A 15,350-nucleotide genomic window follows, 5' to 3' on the forward strand; every position below is an offset into this window, starting at 1 on the left:
GACAAAAGTACTGACCAAACGACATTTACTATTGTCTTTTGCATCCAAAAAGGCAGGCATGGGGAAAATCGGGTAAATAATTAATTGAATAGCATTAAAAAAAATACTTGAGTTGTGTGCATTAATTATTCACATACCTTCCATTAATATTTTGATTTTGCCTTCTAGATTTGCAGAACACATTTTCCTAAAGCAGCTAGCTGAACTCTTCTTTCTTAATGACAAAAAAAGTGTGTCAAAATTACTTAGGCTTTGTACAGGTCAAAGGTCATTAAAAAAAATTTTGCTTACAGGTGAATTTATTCGTTCAGTCATAAATGTTTTCACTTTTACAATATCTGAATGAAGTCGTAAGTACTCAACCATTCCTGGGAAATATAACCTTAATGTAGAAAACAAACTTTAATATAATTGCTTCTTTATGTTTAGAAATCTTGATTTCAGAAACTAAGCCAGTTCAATCTCTTTTCCTAGCAATGACCTTGATGCTGCCGTGGAATACCTTGAGCCTCTGCTTATCTCTGGTGCACAGAATCCCGATCGAGCTGTCAGAAATATTTCCTATTTGTTAAGAAAGGTGTCTGAGGAAGGATTAGAACCAGCTTTGGAAAAATGTAAGTTAATTGTGATGATATTTAAATATTCTGACTAGACAGAGGTGTTATGAAAGAGCTATTACATGTAAAACCTGCTCAGTCAGCATAAATCATGCCTGTGAAGTTTACAAAAGTGGCTTTTCAATCAAAGATTTTCCTTATGTACCCATCATTTTGCAGTTGGTGTGATGGCAGAACGACTGGCCAGTCAGTTTGGAATTTACAGACCTGTCACAGATCTTTTCCTTCAATATGTCAGTGCAGACAGAGTGGATGATGCCAGATCGCTGATACAGGTAATGACATAACAAGAGAGGTACAGAAATGCTTAGACTTCTTCAAAGGTTAACTGAGAAATTGTCAAAAAAAGGTGTTGTATAGCATAGGCTAGTACTAGTATGCTTTTGAATTAGTGTGAGTAGCAGTAGCACAGTTTAGACTACTCCAAACCAGGAGCTCGTACTAATAGTAGTAGTGGGTGCCAGAGTCAGAAGATTTTTTGTCTTCTAATAACCTGAAGGAAATTAAGGAAGACTTGTATATTGCTTGAAATTCCACTGAAAACAAATAAGTTTTCTGCTAGACAGCAGTTGCTTCTTGCAAACCATTTCCTTGCAACTTCTCACATAATTTCTTAAGTGCTGCAAATATAATAATATCTTACAGCTGTACAGTTTGCAAACCAGAAGCAGGCAATGTTTGCTTTTCATGGACCTTATTTCACTTGGTTGCTATATTGTATATGCTGCATTCAAGGTTTATTAAGAGCTGAATTTGCTTTCTATTCACTTGAGTGTCACAGATGCATTTAAAGACAAATGTTGGTCTCTGGGCCGCAGTCTCAGCTGAGTTAGCAATCTTCAGGGAATGAGACAACTGCATTCATCCTTTTGTACAGAGCTAAAGATAAAGCCGAGCCAGAGGTGGGATGAACTGTGGGTGATGGGAGCTGCCGCTGGCAGCGTGCAGGAACAGGCTCCATCAGGGAGGCTCATCCCAGCAGGTGGCAGTCTAGCAGTCATCCCGATTCTGCAGATTGTTCTGTGTTTGTAGGCTCCTGCCTCAAATTGAGGCTTCTTACCATCTCCTGGTAGTGCCTACTACTCATTTACTAGTTCCTAAGTATTTTAAGCTATTAAAGAAAAAGCTCTGTTTCATCCATCAGGTGTTTTATGATACTCCAAGACCATTTTTTGAGAAGAATGTGTACCAACAAATGTGTTCAGTTACTTCTGCTACAGTGTGAGGTGTATTCTTTGTATAGTCCCTGCCCTGGAATATTACATTGTTTATTGCTTTGCCTAACAGGTCATCTGAGTATTAAATTAAAAGGAGCTTACAATTTTGATATAAAACCCTCTTGCTATATAGCATGAAACATCAAAATGTGAAAAAAATCTCAAGTTATTTTACTCTTCCTGATTTTTTGATTGCTCTTGGCTTGAAATGAATGAAATGGAATGAGTAAATGAAAATCGGTTACAATTTCTTGCTTTTGTGAAGATAGGGGGTTTTGCGTTTTTAAATAAAATCTACATGTTCTTACAATTTTTTAAAACATGGAATAATTTCCATTCATACATTCCTGAAACAACTTATTACAACAGCATCCAACTGTTGGAATTAAATTCATGGCTGTATAGCATACTTGAAATAACATTGTATATGCTATGTCTTGGGGGAGGGCTTTAAAATATTTCATATTAAGTAGACATGCACAGATAAGCTTGAGTTGAAACTTCTGTGTATATGAGAATTTGTTTTTTATATGGTGCAGGAAAAACTTTCAGCTGTGTTTAAACATTCTTGACTGTGATTGTAGATTAAGTATTCTACTAATAGGTAACTAGAAGTTAGTAATAATCACTGTTCATTGTTTGTTATTTTCTCGAAGTAAACCACAATCTAAATGAAATATTTTGCTTGTAATAATCTGAAATATTTGTATACACATGGACAATCCTTGCTTTCAAAAATGTGACTAAAAAGTCTATTTAAAAGTTCAAGAAACAGCAACAGTGTCTTTTGTACTGTCTGGAGGGAGAATGTTTGCATTGACAAAAGTCAAAAGTGGTTTGATATTTCAGCATGAAAGGGGGCTGTGGAAAACATTTCTCCAACTAGACTGTCTCTTTCTGCTCAGGGCATCCTTATTTCTTATACTGACAGTAGGTGAAAATGGCTAGAATCAGTAAATAAAATGTTGTAAGTTTCTCCCACGAATATTTCACCTCTGTTTATCACCATGAAGCGATTTTTTTGTCAGAACACTACGGGTACGTTTTTGTCTCAGTTTGCCTGATGGAATGAGGCTTCACACGGTTTCACCTGGACCTTAAAGAGCTTGTCAAACCATGTTACACATACAGTACATTCATAATGGCATAAACCAAAATTTCTTGCATATGTCTAAAATACTAATTGAATGTAGTAAATTCATGGTATGTGTATTTTTATATGCACACAATATTCTTGTCTTCCTGTGCATTTTGGTACTGATGAAATAGCTTACAGCTGGTAAAAAGCACTGTGCATTGTAAGAATTTTAAGACTTACACCTTTGAGGAATATACACTAAAATATTGTATATTTTATTTTGCTCTTGTTTCTAAAGTAAGATAGATTTTTGATTTATCTGGTCTGTCTCAAACTTTAAGTTCAACTTCTCTCTCTCTCAAACACTGTCTGTTGCAGTGAAAGCCTTTTATAAAATAGAGAGATTGAAATCAGTCCTTTGTATGCATAAGTGTAGGTAATTATACTTTAAAGAGAACTTGCTTTGTACATTTTAATTTTTATAAAGAAACGAGCAGTTATCTCCCTGACACCTTATTAAATGTATAATTAACCTTATGATCCCTAGCTCACTTGTGAATGCTTGGCAGTATAATTGGTGAGGAATAGTGTTTCTCTTTTTCATTCTTTTGCAGTCCTAAACCTCGTTTTTATGGTATGTTGAAGTATTAGTTTAATTCTTTCCCCTTTTGTTTTAAACAAACTTTATACCTATCATTTTAAAAACAACGTTTACCAAAACGGTGCATGAAATGAACTTGTTTCCTGTGTTCAGTGGTGTTTTGTTTTGGGTTTTCTCAGACTAATGGTCAATTATTTATCTTGGAAATAGGTAATATATTAGTATATTATTTTAAACATCTGTAATTGGAAATTTTCACCTTAGTCATTTTGTTTATCTCTAACCTACTCATGGCTGCTACATTAATTATTTCTTTTTCTTTAGAGGTGTGGTACATTAGTTGAGGAGAAGAGAACTTTAGTGACTTTTATGGCTAGATCAGCATCTAAACCTGGACAGGTATAATATTTTTTCATGTATATCATTGTATATGTGGCAAAATACTATTTCATCAACCTTTGTTGAAGTGTTTTGGATCTTGAACTTCACAGTTGACAGCTTTATCAGGTTTCTTGGGGAGGGGGAAGGTTAATTTGCAGAACTGGTTACATTTAAAGAAACAGTTTACTTTATGGAGCATGATGGAAAGGAGGGTGTAGTTAATATTTTTCTATTGTTTCAGTAATTTCCTGCATTTCTGATGTTATACTTTATATCCTACAAACATTGTGCTTTAAATGTTTTACTGCACTATCCAGTTCAGTATCGCAACCTGAAAGTACTTATTTTGTTGGCTACATTGTATGAATACAAATGCAAGTTAAAACCTCAGCCTCTCTGTGATGATAAAATGCCTCTGCGTTTACATTAAAAGACACATTTCACATTACTTGTTATGGTGGTTTGGGCATGTATCTAGTTTGAGCATCTGTTAAGATTCCTGGCTTTGTGCTCTCTCCCTATAATTCGAAATGCTGTCATTTATGTGTCTGCTCTACTCCTCTCCCTCCCTCCCTCATATGCCCTGCTCAAAGTAAAAAAAACAAACAAACAAAACAAACAAAAACAAACCAACAAAAAAAACCTCCACAAAAAACAAAACACACCAAAAACCAACACAAACAAACAAACAAAAAAACCCACCCCCCCAAACAAACAAAAAAACCACCACACCAAAAAACCCACCCAAAACAAATCACCCCAAATCCCAACACTGAACAACAACAACAACAAAACCAAAACACACGCAGGCATGCAGAACCACATTGATTTCTCTTTCACAGAGGAGCAGCATCAGTAGGCAGTTAATACACAAGCTAGAATAAATACTTTTCAAATGAGGGAAAATGCACATTTATGTTTTGTGGAAATTGCCATTAAATACTCATAGATTAAAAGTTCTCCTGTTGAAGTGATGATGATAAATATGATGATAAGCACCATCTTTTGGTGTCTGTAGAAGAAATTTTAAAACTTGAAGTTTTCTAGCTTTTCAAGCTGAAGTTTTAATAACACATAGAAGTTAGTAGTATGTGATGAAGATGTTATTCATTTCTCTAAACTTTTTTTAATTCAGGACCTGAGAGTTTTTGAAACTGGAATCAGAGTTTGAGGGAGGGAGGTTCCAAATTTAAGCATGTTAGTTAGTGATCTGACTTTTTAAGCACTGATTATAGCTACCATTGACCTCTAGGTCAGTGAAGTCTGCTGGGTGGTTTGCTTTTTTTTAATCGTTAGAAATCCTGACATATTCTCATTAATACATTAATTCCCTCCTTAAAAAAAAAAGAGAAACTAATGTTTAGGATTCTTGACTATGGGTTTTAGTCCTGTATTGTTAGTTTTATTTTGTGTCTAATTTCTTTGACTATTTCTTATCTGCATATGAAATTTTGGGAAGGAAGTAGTTACATCTACTTTCAGTTGCACAGTCCATTCCTTGTTATCAGTACAGTTCATATCACTTAAAAGATCTGAAATAATTATTCTAACTTGGGCAATTTTATTTCATTCTTTAAGATTTGAAGTTAATGCTCTTTTTGTCTGTGCATTAAATTTCATAGGCAAAGAAGATCGAGACACTTCTAGAACTGATTCCTGAGCATCTAGATATGGAAATTGCATACCGTTACCTCATGAGATGTTATGGTAATTTACACGCCTTGGAATAGTTTTTTAGTAAGAACTTGAGACATTCAGAAAGGTCATGGAAGCCCTTAGAAAGGGGAGTAGGATCTACACTCTGTAACTTGCTTTACAGTTTGAGCCACAAAGAGGTGGGGGATTTGTCTGGGGTGTGTGTTGTTTGTCTGTTGGGTCTGTATACTATCCTAGCTATTAGGTTGGAAAAGCAACTGGCTCAAGCCTGGAATCCTTTGCAAAAGGAGCTGTGTTACTTTAAAGGATACTGCTACAATAGAGGCTAAGTAAGGGCTTCGTGGACTAAAACAGAATCCATTCTAACCCATGGAGAGAAATACTGTAGAAATGAATGTCTTTTAAAATGAATCTAGCTTTTTTCCCCAAAACATGTAATAAGTATATTAGTTCCTTTTATGTGTGCGTTTCAAAATCATAAGTGATTAGTTCTATCAGTAATGTGCAAGGACCTTATTGTTATTAGTGTAGATTCTTTATATCCATTTTTATTCAGCCAAAGTTAATATTCCAGATGTCTGCATTTGGATTTACCTAAATAGTTGATTTGAAGTGCTAATCAGTTCTCTTTATAGTTGAAGTCAGAGAGGAACAGCTCTAAAAAATCAAGTTGCTTATTTAAATATGTTTATTTGCAACACTCACTCTTGAAAAACCAGGACACATAGCCCCTATGGCAACACTCAGTTGGAAGCTTGCATCTCTGTGCTGTAGTGTCCTTTGCCTTGTGTACTCTGATATGGTCTTCCAGTTTTATTACAGGGAGTAAATACTCTTCATATGTGTATTACAAGCAAAAAGAGATAAATAGGAATAATTAAGTAAAACACTTCAAACCCAAATCCAAGGTATGGTGTTAAAGGAATACAAACTTCACTGTATTTGAATCACTTGTAGAAGTTCTCATCATGTAGTGTCTAACTTAGAAAATTCACTTGCTTAGTAACGTTCAAAACAGCAGTCACTACCAAAATCGTTTAGCCCCATAGTTTCATTCACAACAGGGTAAGTTTTCTAACGTGTTTTTATAAAACAAAAAACCGCCCTTTTGTCACTAGCACTGTACTTGCTGCTTTACACTATCATTAGCCCTTTACTGCTTTTACCTCAGTAAAAATTCTGTAAGTGAACTAATTAATTTTTTCAATATCTTCTCCAACTACATCATAGTACAACAATTTCCTAGAGATTGCAGAGAATCAATCACTTGCTCTATTATGCCTAAAACAGTGGTTAGAGTGTATTCAGCATGTGAAGCCACACTGTATGTGAAGAGATAGTTGCTGTAGTTTCTTCAGGCAGAGATGTAACTGGCGCATAACAAGTTCTAGAGGAGACATTCAGTACCAGCATGAAGAGTTTTAAAAGCTGTTTCTAGGTTATTCTGTACAAGCATCTCACCTGTATGAGACATCGATTCCATTCCTGTATTAGGTAGAAGAGTGCACATCAGTTACTTGACCCACTTTACCAGGGCTGGGCTGGATGAGTCATACTAGGATATCTTTGCATTTTCTATTGCATCTTCCTGTTTTAAGGAAGTAAGGTGTTGTCCTACTCTTAGGATATTCAGGGATGTTTACTATATTCCGTCCCCACCACAGACCTGTACACATGAACAGCAATTTAGCTGCTACTTCCCCTCATCCCTTCTCTTCCATTTTTGATACTTTCTGTAGTGGTATGTTAGTTTCATTTGGCTGTTAAAATGATCACCAGCAAAATATTTAGCACAACTGAAATTTAGAAGGCTGTCCTTAGGTTGTGTTCTAACCAAGAGGCCTAGAAATAAGATCTTTTATTTAAAAGATTTTGGTTTTATTTTTTTCATTTTACAGTTAGTAAGCTTTAAAACATGATTTCTCATTTTGGGCCAAGTCCAACCTTGTAGTATCATCATTTTCTAGAGAACAAATGATTCTCCTGTCAGGCCTGTTGTTATTTTTAATTAGTTAGAAAGGGGAATGAAAGATAACAGAGTACTATTACTATAATTGGTTACTGTTGCTAGTTATCAAAATAAATGGACAAATAAAATTATAATTATTTATGTGTTTAGCAAAGGTATAGTAGGATACAGAAGCTGAAAGAAGTCTGATCATATATCAGACATCCATGACTGAACAAATAAAGGGACGTTTACTCCTTTCCTTGTCCTGAGATACAATCCACTGCCAGGACTAGATTTCCTTCATCTGGTGAGATGCATAATTCTTTGCTGTATACCTTCTAGAAAAAGGGAATATGTAAAATCACATTTGCATGGTCCATTAAACACAATCTAAGTATCAGCTCTTTTTTTGTTTTGTTTTCCATACAGTAAATACATCTATTTTAAAGAAATAGAAAATTAATGATTTCTATTAGGCTTTCATTAAACCATTGCTTCATGCAGTTTCTGCAGTAGCCTCCCACATTCAAAAAGGAGCTCAGCCACTTGCCAGATGTTAGTGGGAAGCTTTTTCTCATGAGAAAGGGACACAAGCAATCCATTTCTGCATAATGAAAGCTGCTTTTTTAAGAACCATTGTTTTTGTAGCCCCTATAGTTGTGAAGATGGTGTTTCCAAGTGTCAACAAGGAAGAACCTGAGACAACTCCCATTCGGCAGGTGTTTGCGTTTTCCCAAGCAACAAAATTAATTTAGCTGGACATGATGGCTTCTTTGTTGTTCACAAGGTGCTAGGAACTGTTGTACTGATTCTAGGACCCTGAAGACAACAGTGAAACTGTCAGGGGTTGCTTTAATTTCATCCTGATGCTTCTCAAGCAAATGTCTGAGCAGCAGCAAAGTCCACGCTTAAGCATGAGTCAATGTAGAAGGAGGAGTTTCTCCCCTCTCCCACTTTAGAGGAAGGAGAAATATACTCCACTCTTCTACACCTAGAAGCGAATAGTGCTTTAAATAAATGAAGAATGGATTAGTTAGAACCTGTTGCAGGGGGTGGTGCCTTTTATGGAATATCCAGCAAAATGTTATTGGTTACTTAAGCTGTTAAGGTTTGTAATAGCGTTAGTGGGTCAGAAAAACTTTCCTCCTGCTCAGAAGGATGAAACGTGTTTTTCTTTGTGTTCTAAAATGAGCATCTGACCTTTGTTTTCTTTGTTCCTTTAGCTTATAGTTTTGATGTAACCAGCACCTGTAACCATAACAATATTCTGCCCTTACTTAAGGGATTTAAATTCTGTCCTAGAGTTCTCACATGCTGAACTTGGGTGGCTTTTGTTCTAGCTTTTGTTTTTATTTTTTATGATTCGCTTCAGAAAGAGGCATATGGCTCTATCTCACATTCTAGTGGTGTGTTCTCACTGTGCAGCTCCTATTCCTTTGTGGTTCCAGCACATTCTTGAAGGAATTGCTCATCCAGCCTCAAATAAAAAGGAAAGCTAGAACAGCTATATGTTCTGTGAATTGTCAGTAGGATATGAAGAATATCCAGAATATTTGGAGTATTGTATATTAAAATATTTAGAGTATGTTTTGGCAAGTAGTAGGAATGTGTGACATCATGGAAGCAGGTGAAAATAGGAACACTTAACCACTGAGGGGGTTTTTTGGTTTTTATTTCTTTCCTCAGAATTGGATGGGGATGTTGCTTCCGTAAAGGCTGTGTATGAGAAAACAAAAGCGAAGAATATACAGCTGCATGAGCTATCTCTGAAATCTTTAGCAGCTTTTCTGAAGAAAGTAGGAGAGCCTGTCCCTTTCACTGAACCCCCTGTGAGTATTTCCTAATTAAGAAATGGATCTGCAGAGTTGTGTATGTTCGATGTTAATAAAACAAATTGCATGAATAATTACATAGGGATTAGATCTCTGCAGAGACTCCTCAAAGGAGGTAATGTATGAAGTACCGAGTGTTGTAGGAGCTATAGTAATCTTGCATTGGATTTGACTTGAGGAAATAAAACCTCTTGGGGCTTACGATATTTAAGGTACCTGATGCTTATCAGGCACTCATCTACAGGTGTACCTTTATCAAATGTCCTTGGGGCATTTATCTAAGCAATTGAACTTTAAAAGGCTTATAGAATGTGTATTTCATTAACAATTAATGGGTTTTAGTTTCCATTAATTACCTGTTTTGTATCTATACAAGTTGCTGCTTTAGTAGGATGGGATTTTAGAACTGTAGGAATTCTTTTTCTATTGCAGCTTTGCTTCTGGCTGCCTTGCTAACAGATATATGCAACTGTGCAAATATATCTTACTTGAGGGTGACAAGTGGCATGACACTAAATCTGTCAAGACTGTAAATACTTCTTTCACATCATTCCTTTGACTAATAGTCTACTAGTACCATTTTAGCGAAGCAGACTTTAAAGACATATTTTCCCTCTCTAGGCAAACTTTTTATTGCCATTTTCTAGCCACTTTTTATATTTTTAAGTAAGTGTTTTTCTGTAGTTCTGTAAAGACCTGATTATATGCTGTTTCTCCATATTGCTTCATGATAAATGTGATTTTTCTTTTCTCATCTTGCAAAGAATTGGAGAAAATTTTGGCATAAAATGTTTGGTTTAGCCTTTTAACAGCTGTGGAGTTTTATGCAAATAATTTATAATCTGAATTTTTATTTGGACTGTGTAAATTTAAAACTTAGAATCTCTTTCTTACATGTAGCTACTGAAAATAAGAGTGTTTTTGAAAATCACTAAAATGATTCATTTTCTGATTTCTCTGTTCAATGTTTCTCTAATGCAGCTTAGTCTTTAAAAGCTTCTCAATTTTTTTTGACACAATTGCAGATTGCAGTTAAAAAGTATTTTCATTTTTAAAATTGATTATATTATTGTATTTTGTAATAGAAGCTTCATTATGCATTTTTGGCAAGGTTTTCCTTTTCCTTTTATTCTCTCTCTCTGGTATTTCTCTTAATTATACAGACTTCAATACAGATCTAGTTTTGCATGACAGAGAATAATAGATTTTGCTTTTGTCAGGACATTAGACTTTGTTCAGAATTAGTAACTTTTCAGTTGAAACAATGTTGAACTTGTTTATTCCACTATTTGTAGGAGACATTCAAGTTCTATGTGGAAAAATGGAGGAAAAGAAAATTGGAGGAAGCATCATGAACAGACACTCTTTTATGCTTTAGTTTATGAAATTGTTAAATATTACATTCAATAAAAATTTTAAAAAGCATGTTGTTCTGTGTAATTTTTAATATAAATCTGTGTTTAAGCAGCGCTTGCCATAGCTGTAATTGATAGAAACATTCATTAATGGAAATGCTGTTAAAATTGCTAATGAAATATCAAGATGCAGCTTTCTAGGCTATTTCTGTTTTGATGTATGATCTGCTATAACCTGAACTGTATTTTGGCTCCTGTTGATTCACCATATATGTATATCAAGAAAGTTGCTAGAGGGGTATGTAACTGTAACTTAAGCAAACTGTCTTATCCTTTGTTGTTCTCTGTCTGATCGATGTACTTTGGGGTGAAAGTAGAAAGGTGAAGAACATCATCTTCCGGACTCATCTGTATCTACACAGAAAATAAACACATCTTTTTTAGATTTCTCCTAAATGTTCTTCTCTTGTGTTAAGTATCTCGTTAGGGCATTTGATATTATAGGTAAAGGCAAAATACTTCTACCTCTTACACTAGCTTGTGCGTTGTAGTTTTATAGCATCTTTAACTCATTCTCATAACTGTTAGTCCAGTTAATTTTATGGATACAAGAACTGCATATCCATGAAAACATGCCTTTTAAACAAAGCAGTGCCCGTTATTTGCAAGGGTAGCAGTTGTTTACTTGCTGGGAGGCTGGTGGGCTTGCTTTATTTGTATAAATGTGGGAGTAAACCTACTCTGGTGTGTAGTCTTACAGTCCAGAGTTGGGGGATCATGAAAATAAGACACAAATTACAGAGATGAAAGAATACATAGAAAATACATCCATTATCTCTGTGAATAATGATGGAAAGTCAGAAATGCACCCTTGGTATAACAAATGGAATACAGTGCCTATGCAGTACTTCAAACAGGTTGTAATGAAATTAAAGCTTGTTTCTGGGTGTTTAATAACTTTGTTGATTGATCTCTACTTTTTCAGTTAGTTAACCTTATCTTTCTTAGGTTTTCCCACATAGGCAACACTGTGGTAATTAAAAATTCATGTGTGCACACAAGGTTTTGACAAAATTTTGAAAGACTTGTACGGTAATCTGAATGTGTCAAAGTTGGGACCTAATTTTTTAAAGTAAAATTTCCAATTCGTTAACTAGCTAGTATATTTATAAATACACAGAAAATTTCCACTGTACTCAAAAAATGAGGCATAACTAATCACGGGCTGAGGCGAGTGGTAAATTTTGTTTTCCAGATAAGCCGTGTGAATCCTAGCTGTGTCTGCTCTGGTGGTGTGGTTTTACAATGACCTTCGTTAGTTCACAAGCATAGACTCGACAACATACTGCACCTACATGGCTCTAACCGCCTGGCACCCTTTGTTCCTGGGTTGTCAAGATAAGGCATTAACATTTGAAATTTCATTCATAGCCTAATGGTTGTGTGCCCTATCTGAAAGCAAGCCTAGGCAGTACTCAGTTTATTTCATTTCACAAATGGAGGTGTTCCTTTTTTCTAAAGCTGCAGCTACCTTACATGTGTTTCAGTGTAATAGCAGCATAATTGAAGACTGTGTCAACTAGTTGGCAACCCTTTCTCTAGTGCCACAGCTCTTGTTTTTAGAGGTCATCTCATGAATCTCTCTGTTTCGCAGCGGTAGCTGTGTTCCAGTAAGTGGAGTCACGTCTGAGCGTAACTGAAGGCGATGGCCCTGTATGCTTTTTGGGCTGAGCTAGCACATAGGATAAGGAAGAGAATGAATGTTACTTGAAGCAAACACCGGGTCATCACAGAGGAAGTTAAGAGCAGATCTGTAGATCTTAACTACCTTTTTGACGAGGAGGTGGAATCTCATGGGTGTGGACCAGGTGCAATTGACTGTCAGGTGCTGCACCTGTCATTAGTCTGTGCTGTGATACTGGCAGGTTGTGTTTGCTGGCTGCTGCCTTCTGAGGCAGAAAAGCACCAGCTGTAGCCAGATGTGCCCATGTGTGAGGTCTGACCATGCGGGATTAGTACTAGTTAGCATCTACACGTTTTTCTTGTAACTTGCTTGACTTGAACTCTAACAGAATAATGCCCTATGATTTTATAGTTGCAATTGTGGAAATGGAAAGTAAATTTGATAGCCTTTAACTGAAGAATATAAATTGTTTTCAGCTCTGAAACTGCATTTGGAGTGACCTCATGGAGAGCTATGGGCTGAAAGAGCTGGCTGCTGAGCTGATTAAACACCAGTGAGGCACTGCAGGAGCACGAGACCAAACAGTGCCAGGGGTTCGTGGCAGCAGTGGTAGGGTAACGGGTGAAGGTGCACACTGACCACTTGGGATCATGTTGCAATAGCCCTGGCCCATGGAGCCTTGTGGCAGAGATGGGAAAGCAGAGATTATTCAAAGGATAGGGAAAGGCTGCCATTGGGTGATAATATTTCTGATTTTCTGTTCCAGTAAATGTTTCGTGTACAATTAAGGAATGATTACACAGAGGAGTGCAGTCTCTTCTGTCTTTAAAATGTGGGACAGTGAGGGATTTGTGCCACTCCGGGACACAATCATCTCGGTCTGAAACAGGGTTATACTGGGAAGGTTTTGCAGAATTGGCATTTGTGCTGACTCTTCTAGAATACGCTTGAAATTATAATCTTGTGCATTGGTGTGCTGGGACTCAGCCATTTCAAGCATGAAGAAAAATGCAGTTTAGGGGGTTAGCGTTTCTTTACCAAATTAGTAGGCAGTTTCATTATTTATTTCCTCATATTCAAAGAAAGAAACCTGTGAGATGACAAAATGCAGAATGGCAGTCTTGCAGACTTGTCATGGTGATTCATTAGTCCAGATACCAAACATACTCTGTCATACTGACCACAGCACTTATCCCTTTAAAGCGGAAAAGAGTTATTCACCACCGGCTAGTGGATAACTGGGATTGTACAAGATCCAGAGCAGGTGCAACGTCTCTGGATGGGAGTGCGTGAGATAGGAGTGCGCTTTTCCAGAGGCTTTCGTGGGAAGCTGAGAGTGTGCTGATGTGAAATGACCTGACATGTTACTGTAAAAAGCAAATTGTGTGAGCATGTATGTGTTTGCATTATAGTGTGTCTTGATTGGGGTTGAGAGGACTGGAAGAAGCTTGCTGCTTGAATTGAGACGACTTAATCTCACTTCGGTGCCCTGCACATTATGGACTCACCTCTTTCTTCCACTCCCCTTGAGGCAGGGGTAGGAGAAGGGTGCTTTTTGGCTTTTGAGCTCAATATGGGAAAAGTTTCCTTGTTAACTAGCAATGTAGTCATTTTGCAGCATGATAATTACATGCTGTAGTTCTATCCTCGTCTACTGAAACAGTTTGTTCAACTAATTGTCTCCTGAGACCCTTTTCTATAGCAAGAAATGTACGTTGGTAGGTTAGTAACTGTCTCCACACTTCCTTAATACGTACTCACTGTAGAAAATGGAGTAGCTGAACAGATCGTGTCTTTGGCAGTGGCAGCTCAGAAGGTTTTTATAGATTGAATGCCTGAGTCAGCAGGATTTCAGCTGCAGTTTACAGTAACAAGGGAGGATCATAACAGTGAAGGTAGGATCACGAGTGCACATATTGACAGAGAAACAGACTGGAAGCATGTTCACCAGACTCCTACCTATTTATTGCTTTTCTCAAAGGTGTGATGCTTCTGGACTCTTCAGGAACACGGCAGAGGAGGAAGTGACAGAAGTGATGGATGTGACCAGGAGGTTTTGCTGTTCAATGTGAGAAATCTGTCAGCATCTAGAAGGAATGTCCAATTTCCTGCACCAGTATATTGTTGCTGTAAAGGTGAAAAAAACATGTAAGAAAAAGCTGACGTTGTCATTGAATTTCAGCCATTTTTAGCAAAGATTCTCTGCATTTCCTAAAGTTATTCTCATAATTTCTGTGTAAAGTCAATTGCAAAAAGATATTTTGTTTCCAGAATGGCTGCAGCCTCTGATGGTTTGCCAGCACTTCAGTGAATCAATACTCAGAGGAAACCCAATAATATCCTTTCAAGTTAGTGGCTCCAGCTGAGACTGTGATGTAATCCAAGGGTGTCTTTCTGAATATGAGTGTGCAGATCCTCAGCTACAGGAGCAAAGTTCTGGATCTCCCATTAGGTATGGAAATAAGAGCAGATATGGAAGTTTGAGGTTTGAGTTTTCTCTACTGTTTCCTGTAATTAAGAAAATGAGATAGTAGAAACTGTCTTACGCAGTGCCTGCTATAGACAGGAGTTCCACATTGATCTACTTTTGGATAAAACTATTAGTGCAAGGTTTCTGTCTGATACTCTTAAACCTCTATATTACAATTGGCTTATGCTTCACAATTTCTCATGATTACCCTTATAACACCGTGATAAAGCAGTGGTACCTATAGAATTGTTGTTGTCTGCAGCAATAGCTCCAAACTTCTTTGTAGTTCTGTGTTTCTTGTAGTTATTTCACTCAGCTATAAGTGCCAGTGAACTCAGGGTTCAGAAAGCAATGAACCTCAGTGTCTCACACTGAAAGTGGTGAGCCTTGAAAAGTAGCAGCAAATTTAATTCTTGGTTTTGCAAGTAGTTTGCATCTGCTGCTCTTAACATAGTCCTTGAAACCAGGGCAAATCTGAAAAGTGGAGTTACGGGAAGAGTTGTAGATA

At 36.7% G+C, this 15,350-nt stretch overlaps 1 protein-coding gene across 1 annotated transcript in view; it reads left to right on the forward strand.

The window, feature by feature from the left end:
* Positions 1-11,134, forward strand: part of LRPPRC (leucine rich pentatricopeptide repeat containing) — a 94,662-nt gene extending 83,528 nt beyond the window's left edge. The window contains exons 33-38 of the mRNA XM_072856796.1: positions 475-614; positions 777-892; positions 3,838-3,912; positions 5,517-5,601; positions 9,188-9,330; positions 10,629-11,134. Of these exons, the coding sequence (XP_072712897.1) occupies positions 475-614; positions 777-892; positions 3,838-3,912; positions 5,517-5,601; positions 9,188-9,330; positions 10,629-10,688 (619 nt within the window). The 3' untranslated portion in view covers positions 10,689-11,134. The remainder of the gene's footprint in view (positions 1-474; positions 615-776; positions 893-3,837; positions 3,913-5,516; positions 5,602-9,187; positions 9,331-10,628) is intronic.
* The last annotated feature ends 4,216 nt before the right edge of the window (positions 11,135-15,350 follow it).

Source organism: Ciconia boyciana, chromosome 3, assembly GCF_034638445.1.
Source record: "Ciconia boyciana chromosome 3, ASM3463844v1, whole genome shotgun sequence".
Classification (NCBI taxonomy): Eukaryota; Metazoa; Chordata; class Aves; order Ciconiiformes; family Ciconiidae; genus Ciconia; species Ciconia boyciana.